Here is an 18,636-nt window from a genome sequence, read left to right on the forward strand (position 1 = left end):
GGAGTTTAAATCGTTTTCCACCTGGTCCTTCCAACGGAGTAGGGGGCGCCTTCTACCTCTGCTTCCATAGGCGGGTTCCGATATAAACACTTTGTTGGCCGGAGCATCATCTTTCATTCGCATAATATGGCCTAGCCAGCGCAGCCGCTGCGTTTTAATTCGCTGGACTATGTTGATGTCTGCGTATAGCTCGTACAGCCCATTATTAAATCTTCTTCGGTACTCGCCATCGCCAACGCGTAGAGGTCCATAAATCTTTCGAAGAACTTTTCTCTCGAACACTCCCAAAGCCGATTCATCTGCTGTTGTCATGGTCCATGCTTCTGCCCCATATAGCAGGACGGGTACGATAAGTGACTTGTAGAGTATGATTTTCGTTCGCCGAGAGAGGACTTTAATTTTCAATTACCTACCTAGTCCAAAGTAGCATTTATTGGCAAGATTGATTCTTCGCTGGATTTCAGTGCTGATGTTGTTGCTAGTGTTGATGATGGTTCCCAAATAAACGAAGTCTTTTACTATTTTGAAATTATGGCCGCTAACAGTAGCGTGGTTGCCAAGACGCGTGTACGCTGACTCTTTTCTGGATGACAGCAGGTACTTCGTTTTGTCCTTCCGTTCACCATCAAACCCATCTTTACCGCTTCTTTTTCCAGTTTGGAGTAAGCAGAACTAACAGCGCGGGTGTTTAGGCCGATGATATCAATGTCATCAGCATATGACAGTAATTGCACGCTTTTTTAGTATATTGTTCCAGTGCGGTTAAGTTCTGCAGCTAGTATAATTTTCTCCAGCATCAAATTAAAGAAATCGAACGATAGGGGGTCACCCTGTTTGAAACCTCGTTTAGTTTCGAACGGCTCGGAGAGGTCCTTCCCAATTCTGACTGAGCTGATGGTGTTGCTCAACGTCATTTTGCACAGCCGTATAAGTTTTGGGGGGAAACCAAATTCAGACATAGCGGCATATAGGGAGCTCCTTTTCGTGCTGTCGAAGGCGGCTTTAAAGTCGACGAAGAGGTGATGTGTGTCGATTCTCTTTTCACGGGTTTTTTTCCAAGATTTGGCGCATTGTGAAAATCTGGTCGATGGTAGATTTACCAGGTCTGAAGCCGCACTGATAAGGTCCAATCAGCCGGTTCACGGTGGACTTCAATATTTCGCACAATACACTTGAAAGGACCTTATATGCGATATTAAGAAGGCTGATTCCACGATAGTTGGTGCATTTTGCAGTATCCCCCTTCTTGTGGCCTGGGCAAAAAACACTTAGATTCCAACCGTCGGGCATGCACTCGTCCGCCTATATTTGCTAAGAAGCTGTTGCATGCGCCTTACCAACTCCTCGCCGCCGTACTTGAAATGCTCCGCGGGCAATCCATCAGCACCCACGGCCTTGTTGTTCTTCAATCTGGTTATTGCTGTTCTAAATTCGTCATAATCTTGCGGGGGACATATATTCCATCATCATCCATTGCGGAATCGGGTTCGTCATCTCTGTGCGGCGAATAGCTGCCTCCATTTAGGAGAGCAGAGAAGTGTTCCCTCCATAATCTAAGCACTCTCTAGACATCAGTTACAAGGTCACCGTTTTCGTTCCTACAGGGGTTCGCCCCTGTCTTGAAACCTTCCGTCTGTCGCCGTATTTTTTGGTAGAATTTTCGGGCGTTATTCCTGGTGGCTAGCAGCTCAAGCTCCTCGCACTCACGCCTTTCTGCTTCTGCTTTTTTCTTCCTGAAAAGGCGTCTAGCTTCCTTTTTCAACTCACGATAGCGTTCACACACTCCTCTTGTCGCGCTCTCTTTTAACGTAGCCCTGTAGGCAGCGTCTTTTCTTTCGGTTGCAACGCGGCATTCTTCATCGTACCAGTTGTTTTTTCGTGACCCCCAGTAACCAATTTTTTCCTCGGCGGCAGTACGAAGTGCTTTGGAGATATGCTCCCACTGCTCCTGTATTCCTTCAGGATGAGTTTTGCTCTCAGAGAGCAGGTGTGAGAGTCGAGTTGCGAAATCATTGGCAGTCTGTTGTGATTGAAGCTTTTCGATGTCTAGCTTTCCTTGTGTTTTTCGTTCCTTGGTTTTAGCCGCGTTGAGGCGGGTGCGTATTTTGGCTGCAACGAGATAATGTTCCGAGTCGATGTTAGGTTCTCGAATCGTGCGCATATCTAAAATACTGGAGGCATGCCGTCCGTCTATCAAAACGTGATCGATATGATTGCGAGTATTTCGATCAGGAGACAGCCATGTAGCTTGATGTATCTTTTTATGCATGAACCTCGTGCTGGATATGACCATGTTTCGAGCACCGGCAAAGTCAATCAGCCTCAGTCCGTTAGGAGAAGTTTCATTGTGTAGGCTGGACTTTCCGACTGTAGGGCCAAAAACACCTTCTTTGCCCACCCTGGCGTTAAAGTCGCCAAGCACGACTTTTATATCATGCAGCGCTCGTATGTGCGTTCTAATGGTTCATAAAAAGGGTCTTTCACCTCATCGTCTTTCTCCTCTGTCTGTCAGATGAATGATATATTAAACAATTTTGCTTTTATTCGGATAGCGGCGACACGCTCGTCCACGGGCGTGAACGCCAGCACTTGGCGACAAAGTCTCTCTCCCACCACGAATCCGACGCCGAAACTGCACTTATTCGTGTGGCCACTCCAATAGATGTCACAATTTTTGATCTTCTGTCTTCCTTGCTTCGTCCAACGCATTTCTTGGATGGCGGTGATGTCAGATTTTGCTTTGACGAGGACATCAACCAGCCGGGCATCTGCACCAATCCCATTCAGGGGGTGCATGCCCTCAATTCATTGTCCTTCGAACGTTTGCCATGGTCGTCATCAATAGAGAGTGTATTTATCCGAGGCTTGTTGCTATATTTCATTGGAGTTTGGTTTTACGTGGCGGGTCCCAAGCCCAGCGCACAACCCGCTCAGCGGGGGTGTAAATATTACTTGCACGTTTATATAGCGAGCCGCTTGCTCCAAGTCAGATGCCCGCTTGCAGCCGCACCTAGAGGTGTACAGACGCTGCCGATGAGATCTCCCCCGGCTAGCCCTTAAACCGATTATGTCAGAGTGGCTTAGCCAGGTTGTCGCCTTCTCACATTAGCTCAGAGGATATTTGGCCGCAAGCGACCGGCAGTAGTGAGCTGCTTGAACCGCATGCAAAAGAATCGCTCTGGCCATTCCCAGGTGAATGGCGGTCAGAAGCTTTCCCCACTTTCGTGGACTTCTACACAAGGCTTCACCCCTCAGTTTAGCTTACACAATGGTAATTTGGCAGCTGGGTGGCTCATCTCTACAGCAACAATATACCTTTGTTCAGACTGTCAAAATGTGCGTGTTGGTATTAGGCGAATGGAATGGAATGAAAACATAAAACTTTGAAATTTTTGTGTGTTGTAAGAAAATGTGTTCAATGTTTTGGTTTCATTTGTCATCTTCTTTGGACAATCCCTACTCCAGTGAAATGAAGAAAATAAATCAGTTGATGAGATGAGCCACACATAAACTTGAGCCATGCGTAACTGACGTTTAAATGTATTCAATAAACAGACTTTTCAAGGTTGCATTTGCAGTTTGAAACAATTTATTACGCAATTTTTTGATTAGCAATTTGTTATTACAATTTATTATATGATAAATTGCGTAATAAATTGCTCAAATGGTATAAATTGCAAATTTGGTGTGTGCTTGTACCTAGTATTAGGCAGTGGCAATGATTTTGGTACTTTTCTTCCTTTTCATTAACCCACATATAATTTTTAATTTACTTATGTATATGAAAATCTTACAACAAAAATTGCTTAGTCAATAAAGTGTAGCAGACCAATGACGTTCCATAGGAGATATTTTAGGCGACGCATTAATAAGAAAAGTGATGGATCTAAGGGCAAACACATTACAGGGACTTATCAGAAAACATTCCTGTTTTAGTATCCAGATATTTCGATCTTTTATCAAACACTTTTCGTGATAGATTTTTTTCACTAGTTGAGCTTAGAAATTTTTTTTCAAATGCACCTGTGCCTCTAAGAAATTTGGCAAGGCTCCACTGATAGAGCTATTATGATGGCCGTCGAGTTAAAATTTGATTTGAAAACTAAGTAAAATAAAGGAACTAATTGGTTTTATGTTTGGTCGCACTCTCAAAATTTTTTACAAATAAATCCTATGTAAAAATTGCGGGAGTATTGTGGTGTTCTAGGAGTATTGTGGGGTTAAGGCACGCCGAATGCTGGAGAACTAAGTAGCTTGACATAAGAAATATTTTAACTGTAAGTAAGGCAGGAATAGTTCTTGGAAGCGGTAATTTTATAAATGAATAACGAATCGCGATTGAACAAATTTACTTTTATATACAGATTTTGAAGCAAATAAAAAAATATTTGATTTTGAAAGAAATGTTTTGTATTTTGTTCATGTAGGTAGAATCCCATAAACTTCAATAACAACGCTGTTACCTAATTTCTAGTACCTAGTTAAATGTAATCAGGTTCCGTTATTGCACAGTTGAAACTTTTAAGACGTTTGATTTTTAATCAGAAGCCTGGGGCTAGATACAGTAAATGTGAGTTTGTCAAAAATCACACTTACCAAATCTAGGCTTTGGTATAAAATTTCAACGTTCGGGGGAAAAAGTAAGCATCACTTATGATTTACTGAGTTTGCTTATAGTTCTGCTACACCAAAACGTAAGTGTTTAAGCCTTTTCTTTCTAAAACCTAACTACGCTATACATTTTATTTCTTTCCAATTAACAACATAATGCTGGAACTGAGGGCTTTGTCAGCAAAACTACATTCAAAACTTATAGTTAGACTTATCCTAGAAATTTGAAAATATAATACCTAAAGGTAGTGTTTTGTGTGTCCAGTTTGAATTAAGTCTAGTAATCGCTAAGTTTATTCAAATTTTTTATAGGAAACCATGGAAACATCCTGATCCGACTATGACACTTTTGTGAGTTGCTTGTATCACAATCAAAAAAAAAACAAAAATTTGGTCCTTTTTTCTGATATTTGGTCCTTTTTTTCGATGAATTTTCGTCCTAAATGAAAACGTGGTGTAGCAACCGTGTCAGGAACCAAACCTGATGCTAACCAACACTGTCTGTGCTAATCAGCTGGTATGAAGCAAAAAAAAACTTTTTTGTAGGCATTTCAACAATTTGAATAAAACCTACATTTAATAGCAAAAGCTATGTTTAAAACAACGTGTTTTGATATTTGGAGGAAAGAAAAGGAAATGCCTCACATTTTGACGCTCTGCAAAGAGTTGGATGATAAGATGGGTAGTGGGATTGCAGCGGGAATAATAACAGAATTTTGTGGTGGCCCTGGATGTGGCAAAACCCAAATGTGGTAACTAATTTTTTCATTCATTAAAATGTTAGTTAATTTCTATGTTAATTAACGTTCAATTTAGCTTGCAGCTTTGTATAAATGTGCAATTTCCTAAATCAGTTGGTGGATTACAAGGTAAAGCTATTTATCTGGATACCAACCAAGATTTCAGCGCAACGCGTTTGCGGGGTAAATAGATTTTACTTTAGCAACTTTTTATATTTAGTTATAACTTATTATTCTTTACAGAAATGGCCGTTTGCACGGAAAAGCGATTTCATCGTGCAATGCATAAAGGTACCTATGACACTCTCACCCAGACCCCCTTCACAGTTAACACTATATTGAGTGGTGTTACATACATTTATTGCAAGAATTGTCAAACTTTACAAGCTGCGGTTGCACAACTACGAAATATGCTGAATGAGGATATAGCGGTAATTGCCTTGACAGTTAACAACATAAAAATATGTGCTCAATTTAATATTTTCTTACAGATTAAACTTATTATTGTAGACTCGTTTTCGTTTCCATTACGCTTCATTGAAGAGGTGGCGGAACGTACAGGTTTAATTTATACTTTATTAACTGAGTTGCAACAGTTAGCAATGGAGTATCAAGTAGTGGTGAGTAATAGTACGCCACATCTATACGTTTATCTTCCCACTACAACCAACAGTTCCAAATTTTGCAGTTTATTTTTTGCTGAAATTCGGTTCCTGATATTCCCGAAATTTTATTTTTATATATTTTTCTGTCGGCTTTTTAAAAATAAACTAATTTTTCAATATTGCATCGATCCAAATTAACAGTATATAAATTTTGTATTAATAACTGTATGTAAACTTAACAACAACCCCAACCTCTTCTTTAATTGGAATAAGGACTCGTTGACACGCCATCAGAGAACAGCAAAAATCGAACACAACAACGTTTGATTACATTCGACAACATGATCGTGTTCAATGATCCAACTTGCTTAAACGAACATAATCGACATTAATTTAAAATCAACCAACTTATTGCATGCGTGAATATAATCAATTCAGGCGTTTTCTCGTTTGCCTCAACAGCGATTACATTCATCGGAATGAAAAGGCAAATATGAAAACTCCATGCGTCTGAATATTTGCATGATTCTTCTGCTCACGTCACGACGACAAGGTACATATAAACATTGCTTACGATTCTGTTTGTTTGCTGAACTAAACGATACTAATTCTCGTGCTTTGATTTTATTCTCCGCTTGCCTTCGTTTGATCAATACAATCGTACACAAAACCTGTTCGGTCATTCGATCGCAATCATGCTAATGGAGTCTAGTAAAGACAGATGCTGAGTTTATTCAATTATGAGTTTATTCGCATGATTGAATGTGAATGCAGGTTTTAGTGTTTGATTAAATCAAGAAAATTGTGATTTTTGCAGTTCTCTGCACGCCATTTGGATTTAACTCTGAAATGATTCGCGTCATAATGGAATAAACTCAGCATCTGTCTTTACTAGACTCCATTAGCATGATTGCGATCGAATGACCGAACAGGTTTTGTGTACGATTGTATTGATCAAACGAAGGCAAGCGGAGAATAAAATCAAAGCACGAGAATTAGTATCGTTTAGTTCGGCAAACAAACAGAATCGTAAGCAATGTTTATATGTAGCTAGTCGCCGTGACGTGAGGGCAGAAGAATCATGCAAATATTCAGACGCATGGAGTTTTCATATTTGCCTTTTCATTCCGATGAATGTAATCGCTGTTGAGGCAAACGAGCAAACGCCTGAATTGATTATATTCACGCATGCAATAAGTTGGTTGATTTTAAATCAATGTCGATTATGTTCGTTTAAGCAAGTTGGATCATTGAACACGATCATGTTGCCGAATGTAATCAAACGTTGTTGTGTTCGATTTTTGCTGTTCTCTGATGGCGTGTCAACGAGTCCTTATTCCAATTAAAGAAGAGGTTGGGGTTGTTGCCTTTTAAAAGCATTGTAATGACATTGTATGCAAAAAGGCAAAGATGGATTTCCTGTTTTGAGTGATCGCACCCACTGGATGGGACGAAGCACTGCTAGAAACACAACAGAGGTTTGTGTAGCGCAATCCGTTTAAGGCCTTGCCGGCACAATTTATAGCTTCCGCAACCCAATTATCAACTTTACCCACCCGTGGCGAAACCTGTTTATTAAGCAAACGAGGCTCTGGCGACCCAGAGTTCGTCAACGAACTAGGCTTCGGGGGCGTGAGGCCTAGAAGGTTCAATGTAGTTATTTGAAATCGTTCGCGAGATGGTTGGGTTATACCTTTATGTTTGTAACCGGAACAACAACGCTAAAAGTCCATCACTAAAAATATCTAAAGCAATATCAAGTGCGCAGAAAAGTATGCATCATTTAGTACTATATAGTCATAAGGCATGAACGCCTAAGGCCCGATTTTTTTAGTAGTTGGTTAGGCTAAACTTAAACTAAGTTTGCTTAAACTCTAGTCAAATTTAATCTCCAGTAAAACTACTGAGCAGTTTTTCAGTCACAGTTTAAGGGCGCCTTTGGAGTATGCTTTTTTCTGCGGCAACATTGGGTTTTTTATTATCTACATAATTTGTAGATAGGGCAACAGCTAGATTTTGTTTACCCAACAAACGTGAAAAAAAATTCTCCGGCGAAAAATATATCTAGTTCCGGAGGTGATACCCAACATCATTATTTAATTATTCTTAAACCAGATTGTTCTCTAGTTGATATCCAACTTCATTCTCCAATCACTATCCAACGTTTGAGAAATTTTGTAAAATTCGAGTGTATGTGTGCCATGAGTGTGCCTTAAGTGAAAACTCATCTTCCTTGCAGATGCCGTACAGATTCGGCATAAAACAAGTAGGACCCGTCCCGCCAATTTGTAGGAAAAATTTAAAGGAGCACAACGCAAATTGGAAGAGAAGCTCGGCCTAAAATCTCTTCGGAGGTTATCGCGCCTCACATTTATTTATTTTTTAAATTATATATATTTTATTTTATTTTCGTGAAAATACTGTAGTATGGAATCTTACGTTTGAGTCCAGTTAGACAACCTCAAATTGTTAATGAAATTTTTTCAAGTTAAGGAATAGCATTTTTGGCTTTATAAAAAATTTCCTCCTTTGCTGAGTACGCTATGATTCTCGAGTTGAGCCACTGTTTCGAAACAACTCTTGAGATTTTGGAAGTATGCCTAGTTATGAACATGAGCTTTAATGGTACTCAAGCCCAAATGCTTATTATATACCCAATAACGCCATTTCGAACGAACGCAAAGAACTTATAGGTTAACTAGAGCTTAACCCTGCCAGATTGGCCGCTTAAGCGCAGCTTAAACTTCAGTTAAAGTAGACCGAAAAACTGCAGAATAAGTTAAAGCGTAGTTTAACTGACAAACTGAGTTAAAGTTGTACTGCAAAACCGGGCCTAAAGGCTCCATTACTGATACTTAACATAGACTTGACTTGGCTTGCGAACTGTCACTTACAGTTCTGTTAAATGAACATTGCATGTTACTGATTAGTCAAAACTTAACTTGACTTAGAAGTCTGTTGAATTTTGATTTTCTATGTAAGTTCTAAGTGACGTTTACATTTTGAGATGCTATTTGTTTGTTTCCATTTCATTTTGACATTTTGTCATACAAATTAACATTTATTTAAAAATAAATTTCAACGCTGATTATGATGCCAGATTTTATGCGCCAAGTGGAGTATAATCGTGGCTAAGTTGCCAAGTTTACGCCAAGTCAAGTCAAGTCTATGCTAAGTATCAGTACTGGGGGCTTAAGTCCCATGTAAAAGTATTATAGTTAAGCAACTAAATGTTGCATACTTTTCTGTGTAGTTGTTACTGTTTTAGATATTTTTAGCGATCAAGTTGAAGCGTTAGCGAATGTTGGAATTTGGGTGTGCTGAACGAAGTTGGGACAGGGTGACTTGGTAGTTTGCTTTCTTCATCTGCAAGAGTAGATAACGCGGTGCACAGCACATTATTTTGACTGCGATATCATTGCGAGAAGAAGATTAAAAATATACGACCCATTTAACCCTTTCGACACGGACGGTACGTATGTGTACCACCTGAACTTCAAACGTATCTAAAATGTTTCAATTAAATTCCTTTGAGTGGTGCTATTGCCCTGCCCATATATATTCTTTTCTAAATACATACTAACAAGTCCCGTTACAATTGGATTTTATTTGTTTTCACTAGATCGTTTTCTGTTGCTTGAAGAGCGGTAAAATTTAAGTGCGAAGTTAGTTTTTTCAAGGTTTTTCTATGATGTTAAGTGTTAAAAGCGCCAAAAATATTTAAAACAAATAAGGGTACAAGTTTTTAAGGTGTTCACAATTTCAAACGTAAGTATTTATTAAAAACATATATTTTTACGCTTATTTTAACATATGATACCTACATGTACCAGTCGTCCGTTATGGTGGTACATATGGGTACCAATCGTGCTGTAAGTACTAAAGTTTATTATTCCCCCAGAAAATGGGCCCTGAAGATATCCGAAAAATTCTAGAAGATGAAACTGATAGTGCTACTGACTATGAAGACTTTTCAAGAGGGAGGTCCGACAATTTCATACCAAGTGATTGCACTAGTTCCAGTGGTAACGAAGAGTCCGCAAACGAGCAAAATGAGGCTGCTGGGGGAGAAGTCGCACCAATTGGTGTATCGAGCTCTAGTGGTGATAACGAAGAATCAAGAGATAAAATTGCTTCATAACCCGTCGCATCAAACACTAATATTATATGGAATAATCCTGATGAGAATTTCGTACCGAAAAAATATGTTTATGAACCTCACAATTCCACAATATCAGATAACATACCAGAACAGATATGCCTAAGTTCTCTGGAAAAAAACTGAAGAGAGGTGAAACCGAGTTCAAATGCACATCAACTGGACTGTTGTGCGCAAAATGGCAAGACACTAAAAAAGTATTGGTGCTGAGCAATTGTCACGTAGCTACTATATCAACTGTGACAAAAACCTTGAAAACAGGCGAAACAATTCAAGTACCATGTCCAAATCAAATAAAATTTTATGGGGAGATCATGGGAGGGATCGATTTGGCTGATCAAATGTCTGGGCTTTATGAATACGTTAGGAAATCGGATAAGTGGTGGAAGATGGTATTATCGATTGATAATAGCCGTGTTATTTTTTACACGTAAACATCTATACGCTTAAACTTTATATGGACTGCTAAGCGTCAAACTTTAAATACACCTCTGAAATTGCTGCGCATAAAATGTGTACTACTAAATTTCAATACGCATTATACTCAGATGTAACTGAAATATGTGTTTTTGTTTCACCCTCTACACTAATTCTATGTATTCTATGTGTGTCCACAATTCATTGCAACGTATTTAGCTATATGTTATACCCTATGGCCATCAGAGGGTTGTGTCTCCGCTTTTCGGTACACCCTGTGGCTGCAGCTAGTTATTTAGCCACTGCCGGTAGATGGGTCTCCTAAGCATTATCTAAGCGAGGATATGCGTTTTTTTTTCACGCGCAAACGTAAACGTATACGCGTGTATAAAAAAACACGGCTAATGATGGCAGCCGTAAATAATGGGTTATTTGTAATGATATCAACCGGAACAAGAGCCATTTGAAACATTTTTAGTTACCTTAGCTGAGGAATTGATCAACGAAGGCTCAGAAACCACTTCCGTTCGCCGATCACTAAAGCCTGGACGACTGCCACAAACCTCCTCACGTAAGGCAATGCATCTTCCTGTTGAGGGTCCTACACGACGGCGTTGTACCAACTGGGGATTCAAGGGGTTGTGTAGCGCAATATATTGCTTCTCCAACCCAATTGTCAACCTCACCTTCGTGCGGCGAATCCCGTTTCACTAACAGACGAGGCTCTGGCGACCCCAAGCTCCTCATGGAACTTGGGGGTGGGGAGGGAGGGATGGCCTGAAGGTTCAATGTGGCCATATAAATCGTTCCCGAGATGGTCGGGCCAGCACCTTAATGGTGCTGTGTTACCGGAGCGTATCGGATCTGTATCCGACAAAGGACCATCACATCGATAACACTCCCCAAAGCCTTCGGGGAGTAACCTAATCGCTACAACAACAACAACAACCAACTGCAGTTCTCAAAAAATTCAGACTCGCCCTGAGACAATATGTCAGGAGTGTCAAGTGCCGCTTTGTAAAATGTGTTTTGCCCCATTTCATACGTGAATTGTATGTATAACAATATTTTTCACCAAAATATTCTTCAATAAAATATATATTCAATAAAATATGTTATATCTACATTTCTGTTTAAGTTATTATTAATTTAAAGAAGGTGTTTTATCGGATGGTTGGTACATAGTTGTACCACATAACATCCACCACCACCCCCTAAGGCACCCTCCCATTGTACATCAGATTTTCTTTGGTATAATACATATCTCCTAAATAACCAACTCCAATGAAAATTTGGATTCCATCATTGCTGTGCGAATGTCGGGTCGAAAGGGTTAACACATACACTCCTTGAAACAGAGTGTCCTACTCGATTTTCTGAGGGTCTCGGCTTAGACGAAGTACTGTGAAGAGAAGAGGTCACAATTGATCTATAGGTCGCAGTGCATTACCTTTTTCCATTATATGTAAAAATATCTTGCTGCTTTTATATATATATATATACATAACTCACCCGTTTTACCCATGTACTGCGCTTGGCCTGTCGAGTGAGCTTCAGAGTATTTAGGCTGAGGGCAAAGATTAAAGATAATCTCTTTTTTTTCAATTCAATTCAATTTTTTTCTCTTAAACTTTTCAACAGGTCGTTATTACAAATGAGCTGACTACGCGTATTAATGGTAATGAATGGAAAATTTGTCCAGCACTAGGCGATAGTCACGCCCATAAAATCAATCAACGAATCATTCTTAGTAAATCTAATGAGCACAAATGTTATGTTGCACTGGTAGAAAAGTCGAATATTGTTCCACACATAGCGATTCCTTTTGTGGTAAGTAACCTTAAGTTGGAATTAAGTATTAGAATTTGAAACTTTTTTCCAATTTCAGATAAAACAAAATGGCGTGCGTGATCTACCTTAATAAACATAGAATATAAGTACTATTTAGGCTTACAAATATTCTTAAGAACAAAACATGATTTGCCTTCCTAAGTAATATATGGATGTTGATTAATGATAAGATTGTGACGTTAAAGCATGAGTTACACTAAAGAATTTCAATAAAACAGGGCTCGTGCTTATAGTTCAACACCGTAGTTGAGATGAAATACATTGTATAAAGCTCAAATTAAAACGACGTAAAAGCAAACGCCGTAGTTGTCATGAAATCCATATATACATGTATATAAATACAGTGAAACCTCCCTTGGGCGGACACTCACCGTTTGTCAACTTTTGTCCGCCCAAGAGCGATGTCTTTAGTCGATGTATTACCCTCAGCGCAGAAATGCTGAATGATACGAAAATGGAACCTAACTATGGAAACCGACGTGATGTGTGGTATACTGTGTCGATACGGTAACAAAAACGTACAAACTCTCAGAGATACTGAAAAAATCTGCGCAAATTGCAGTCGGGTAAACTTTTGTATTAACAACCAGGTGGTCATTGGTGCGATAATCTGTTGTGGCAGGCTTCGCCCCATCCAACAGGTGCGACCACTCACAAATTGTCATTAATATCCTCTAATGGGAGTCCTAGGAAACATGCAGTTTCAACAGGCGTGGACCATAGTGAGGGGGTTGGAGGTGTTGGATCCACATTGCAATTAAAAATATGGTTGTTGTCATGCAGGGCATACATTATGTATTTGGGGGTGACTCTGGATAGGTAAGAGTTTAACCGGGAAATTTTTGGCATAGAGACCCGACGCCTTTTTGTGAATATCACTCATTGAGGGCCTGTTTGTGTTTTTCTTCTACATAAGGCTGAGTTCTCTAGCACCGTATTTCCTCATAATGTTTGCGGAGATGACTTTTTAAGCCCCTGGGAGGCGGGCCTCTTCAATAGATGTTTGTTGGGATGCCCAGGGGAGTACTCTCGCCTCACTGTGTAGGTGGTGTTCTGACGACAAAAGAAGGCAGCCCGTAGCAATTCTGAGAGAAGTGTTTTGACAGGACTGTGCGATAAGGAAATCCCCGAAGGCTTTGGGGAGACAACCCCTTGCACCAATTTGGTATTTTAACCTCCTCTTACGATAGGCATACCTGCCGCGGGTATATTCTAAACCCCCTAACCCGCTGGGGGGTTGACAGACCTGTAGTTTCTTCCAATGAGCGATAATTCCGCACAGCACAACAATTAGAAGTGTATTAGAGTGCAAAAAAGCACTTGAAAGAAATGGAGCAATGAAAGTTTTACAATCATAGTAGGGCCCGGTCATATTGGCATAGATGGTAACGAAAACATGGATGAACTGGGAAAGAAGACATATGCACATGATCAACCAAATAGAAAAGTGAAATCAACCGTAAGGCTGCAAGGTGTCAAATATAAGCTTATATCAAATTTTCAATTCTAGAAACTTCTAGATCGAGCCCTAGGTAACTTGTAGTATTTTTCAAGAGAACGTAGTTATTTCATAACACGTCATGGCTCTGGAGGAGGGTTTACAGAGATGGTCTTGGATCAAGCCTCTAACTAACTCAATAGTTTAGTTGAGGACCGGCCAGAAGAGGTCCAAGAGAGGATTTTCATTGATTTTTCATGAAGACAGGTGTGAGTGTCCGCCGATAAGAGTCCACTGAGTATACGTTTTTTATCCAATTTGAAAGCAAATAAATGTCTGCGTTCCTCCATGTCCGCCTAAGGATGGCAATATGTTCTAAAAATTGTATACAAAACTTGGTGCAAAAAAAAAAAAAACTCCGGCCAAGGGAAGTTTACACCTAACAGAGGCGTCCGTTCGGAGAGGTTTCTCTGTGCATGTACATACATTTATAAATACGAGTATATGCATAATTTTTCTCGGAGTTTTATTGTGTGAAGAATGATAGAGTAAATTGCTTCCTCTCAAAGATAAACCTTCCATGTTATATCCGATTCTGCTGGAAATATTTGTTCAAATATGTGTATATGATTCATTCTTAAAATATACTGACGATTACAATTTTTTTTGTTATTGTAAATTAGGAAAGTATTTACGTGTATACTTGAATGTATGAACGTATTTTATATGTAGCATAAGCACGTTATTAACCTGTTTATAATTGTAATAATATGTAATAATTTGGTTGCGCCTTACATTCTGTGGATAATGTTTTCAGTTTTCGAAGTATATATTAATCTTCAGCATGTTTTACAAAATGTGGAAATGATACCACCGTATTCTAACTTACGTACTTAGTTGGCACTTAACTGTTATGTAGCACAACCCTTTCAAGGGGTTGCCAGCGCAATATATAGCTTCTTCAACCCAATTGTCAACCTAACCTCCCCGTGGCGAATCCTGTTTCTTTAACATCTGATTTTCTGGCGAATCCAAGTTCCTCATGGATCTAGGGGATGGGAAGGCCTTGAGATTTTCATGTGGTCATACTAAATAGTTCCCGAGATAGTGATAGGTTAGTACCTCAATGGTGCCTGTTACCGGAAAGTACCGGATCTGCATCCGGCAAAGGACCATCAACATCGATAACACTCTTAAAGGTTTTGTGCAGTGTCCTTATCGCTACAACAACAACAACTACGGTTATGGCCGTCGAACAATGCGCGCCAGCTACTTCTTCTTTGGACTAACTGGCTCCAATTGGAAACACCAAGGGAACCCTGTTGTTGTTGTTGCAGCAGTGCTTTGCCCCATCCAATAGGTGCGACAAATTGTCATCAATATCCTATAACGGGAGTCCATGGAAACTTGCTGTTTAAACAGGGGTGGACCATAATGTGAAGGTTGTTAGAGGCGTTGGTTCCACATTACAATTGAAGAGATGGTTGGTGTCATGTGGGGACACATTACAAGCAGGGCATACATTTTGTATGTCGGGGTTGATTCTGGATAGGTAAGAGTATAACCTGTTACAGTATCCATATCGAAGTTGAGATAGAGTGACTCGCGTTTCCCTGGCGAGTGTGCGTTCCTTTTCCGCAAGTTTTGGGTATTGTTCTTTGAGAACTGGGTTCACCGGGCAATTCCTGGCATAAAGGTCCGACGCCTGTTTGTGGATTTCGCTGAGGACCTGCTTGTGTTTTTTGCTTCATACGGCTGAGTTCTCAGGCGCCGTACTTCCTCATAATGCTTACGGAGATGACTCCATAAGCCCCTGGGCGGTGTTGGCTCATCAATCAGATGTCTATTGGGATGCCCAGGTTTCTGGGTATTCAACAGGAACTGTTTGGTTAGCATCTCATTTCTCTCCCTGTTGGGGAGTATTCTCGCCTCATTATGTAGATGGTGTTCTGGGGACATAAGAAGACAGCCTTCGCGGTTCTGAGAGCAGTATTTTGGCAGGCCTGTAGCTTCTTCCAGTGTGTAGTTCTTAAGCTTGGCGACCATATAGGGGACGAGTAGCATGCAATCGGCTGTCCAATTTATTTGTAAGTGGTAATGAGCGTTTCTTTGTCTTTTCCCCAAGTACTGCCAGCAAGAGATTTGAGGATTTTATCACGGCTCTGGTTTTTCGGTACAATTTCGGCTGCATCCTCACCAAAATGTAGATCCTGATCAAACGTCACACCCATGATTTTGGAGTGTGGGACAGTCGGCAGTCGACATTTGGGGTGTCCATGTTGTAAATAAGGTCGCGGAGGATTTAGTCGGTGATAATGCCAGGTTTCGCGAGGCGAAAAAACTGGAGAGATCAGGGAGATAGCCGTTTATTCTGTTGCAAAGCTCATCGATCTGTGGGCCTGGGCTTGTGGCCATTATTGTGCAGTCATCGGCGTAGGAAACGATAGTAACTCCTTCTGGTGGCGAAGGTAGCTTTGATATGTAGAATTTAAACAAAAGTGAGGATAGGACACCAACCTGTGGCACCCCTTGTTTAATTCTTCTTGGTTTTAATGTTTTGTTTTTAAATTGCACCGATGCCTGCCGTCCACCCAGATAATTTGCGGTCCACCTTTTAAGACATTGGGGAAGGGTAGACCCTTCCAAGTCTTGCAGCAACGTGCCATGGTTGACCGTATCAAAAGCTTTTGATAGGTCTAGCGCAACGAGTACTGTTCTATGGTGGGGATTTTGATTTAAACCGTAACCCCATTTAATTTGTTGCGTCCCACCCCAAGGGCACCCTTTTTCTCTGCTTCTAAAGACGGGTTTCGATAAGAATACCTTTTTGGCCGGAACTGCATCTTTCATTCGAATAGCTGTCGAATAGCATTGTTGGCAAGCGTGATTCTTCGGTGGATTTCTAGACTGCCGTTGTTGGTTGTGCTAATTCTGGTTCCCAAATTAGCGAAATTATGGCTGCCAATGCGCTGAATTTTTGCTAAATGACAGCAAGTACTTCGTCTTCATTCACCATCAAACCCATATATTTCGCTTCATTTTCCAGTTTGCGCTGTTGTTTAGACAGATGATGTCAATGTCGCTAGTAGTTACAAGCTCCTATAAAATATTGCTCCGTACAGGAAAACTTTCTACTTTTTCCAGCATCAAATTAAAGAAATCGCGCGATAGGGGGTCACCCTGTCTTGAACTTCGTTCAGTTTCGAATGGCTTAGAGAGGCCTATCCCAATTTTGACTATTCCAGAAAAGGTGAATTCTAGTCAACTTTAACTGGAGCTTAAACTCGCACTGAAAAACCGGGCCTTACGGTGCAAAGATACGTGTGCCATCTAGAAACTAAAGTTTCACAATTTCACAAACAAGAGCCTAACCATACAGAACATGTTGTTGTGAAAATGCTTTCGCCCCATCTAATAGGTGCAATCACTCACAAATTTCATCAATATCCTCTAATTTTTCGCAAAAATATAGCCTATGATATTCGTCTACGTTTCTTTTAAATCTCTTTTATATAAAAGTGGGTGCGGCCCCTACCGATTTCGTTCATTTTTTCCAGACTTGTGAGATAACACGAACCATTTTTAATTTATGGTCAATAAAATCTGAAAAATTGATTTTGTCAGAAGAAGGCGGTGCCCCGCCGTTTTTTTAATTAAAAGAAAAGATTTTACCAGAGGTTATTATTTCAACACACCCACGAAAATTTATAAGTTCAACTGCTTTATTTGCTTAATAGTGTCCACCCACCAATTAGAAGCTCGGACAACCTCCATGCCAAATCATCAATGGCTTCTGATTTACGTCTTTTTTTTCTTCCTCTAAATGTAGCCGGTGCTACGCCCATTTTCAAAACTTTACCGAGTTTCTATTTTCTGTCATAAAGTCAACCTCCATATCAACAAGTTTCATTGATTTATCGATCTTTGGTAATGAATTATAGAATTTTTCAAAATTTCGATGAGATTATTTTTTCAAAAGGGGCATGGTTGCCAACCGATTCCGTTTATTTTGACAAAACATGTATTACTAGTAAAGATGACCTTCGTACCAAGTTTCAACATGATAGGTTAGGTTAGGTTAGGATGGCGTGTGTGGGTGATACTCATACTTCCACTCGGAGACATTTTTGTCCATTCTGAGTGCCCTCAGTAAGTACAGGGTGGCGGCAAATTCGTTTAGCCCCATTACCTCCTAGCGGTCCTCAACAAACCACTTGCTTTTCCTGATAAACCCAAGAAGAAGCGAGACGTCCACCTTCCCAACCTCTGCAAGGCTGTCGAAGAAGCGTGAGCTCAGAAATCTGAGCCTTCTTCTTTGAAGCGCCGAGCATCGGCAGAGGAAGTGGTAGATCAACTTCCTCCTCATCCTGACAGCTTCTGCAGAGGGAGCTTGTTGGAATTCGCCACCGTCGGAGCATTGGTGCAATAGCACAATGACCTGTGATGACACCCGTAAGTACCCTCGCCGCAGATTTGTTCAGTTTGAGAAGGAAGCTGGTGCCCTTTCATCCAAGCATGGCCATAAGGTCCTTGAGACTTCGAAGTCAACCCTATTGGTCCTTAGCAAGTCCCTTGCCCTGCTCTCATATTCGTCGATTCTCCCTAGGAGACAACTCAGCGGTGGTCGGACGGAGCTGTACACCTCACTTATGTCTAAGTCGGAACCTTTCGTAGCCATCTCATCCGCGAACTCATTCCCTTCAATGCCGCTGTGCCCAGGGATCCAGCAAATGGAGACATTGAGATTACTTATAGAAGCCAGAGAGACTACACACCTCCGCACGATGTCCGATTTTATCATGTTGGACTCTAATG

At 40.4% G+C, this 18,636-nt stretch overlaps 1 protein-coding gene across 1 annotated transcript; it reads left to right on the top strand.

Annotated features, from left to right (window-relative positions):
* The first annotated feature begins 5,120 nt into the window (after window positions 1–5,120).
* Window positions 5,121–14,463, top strand: spn-D (spindle D). The gene is made up of 6 exons (XM_067758336.1): window positions 5,121–5,363; window positions 5,428–5,534; window positions 5,595–5,782; window positions 5,843–5,971; window positions 12,174–12,362; window positions 12,421–14,463. Exons 1-6 carry the CDS (start codon window positions 5,203–5,205, stop codon window positions 12,451–12,453), a joined length of 807 nt encoding a protein of 268 aa, XP_067614437.1. The 5' UTR covers window positions 5,121–5,202; the 3' UTR covers window positions 12,454–14,463.
* Window positions 14,464–18,636: the final 4,173 nt, after the last annotated feature.

Source organism: Eurosta solidaginis, chromosome 1 (assembly GCF_040869045.1).
Source record: "Eurosta solidaginis isolate ZX-2024a chromosome 1, ASM4086904v1, whole genome shotgun sequence".
In the NCBI taxonomy this organism is placed as follows: domain Eukaryota; kingdom Metazoa; phylum Arthropoda; class Insecta; order Diptera; family Tephritidae; genus Eurosta; species Eurosta solidaginis.

Coding starts and splice junctions, on each gene's coding strand:
- spn-D (XM_067758336.1), top strand. CDS start 5,203: ATGTTTAAAACAACGTGTTTTGATATTTGGAGGAAAGAAAAGGAAATG. Junction 5,364..5,427: donor TGTGGCAAAACCCAAATGTG/GTAACTAATTTT, acceptor CGTTCAATTTAG/CTTGCAGCTTTGTATAAATG. Junction 5,535..5,594: donor CAGCGCAACGCGTTTGCGGG/GTAAATAGATTT, acceptor TATTCTTTACAG/AAATGGCCGTTTGCACGGAA.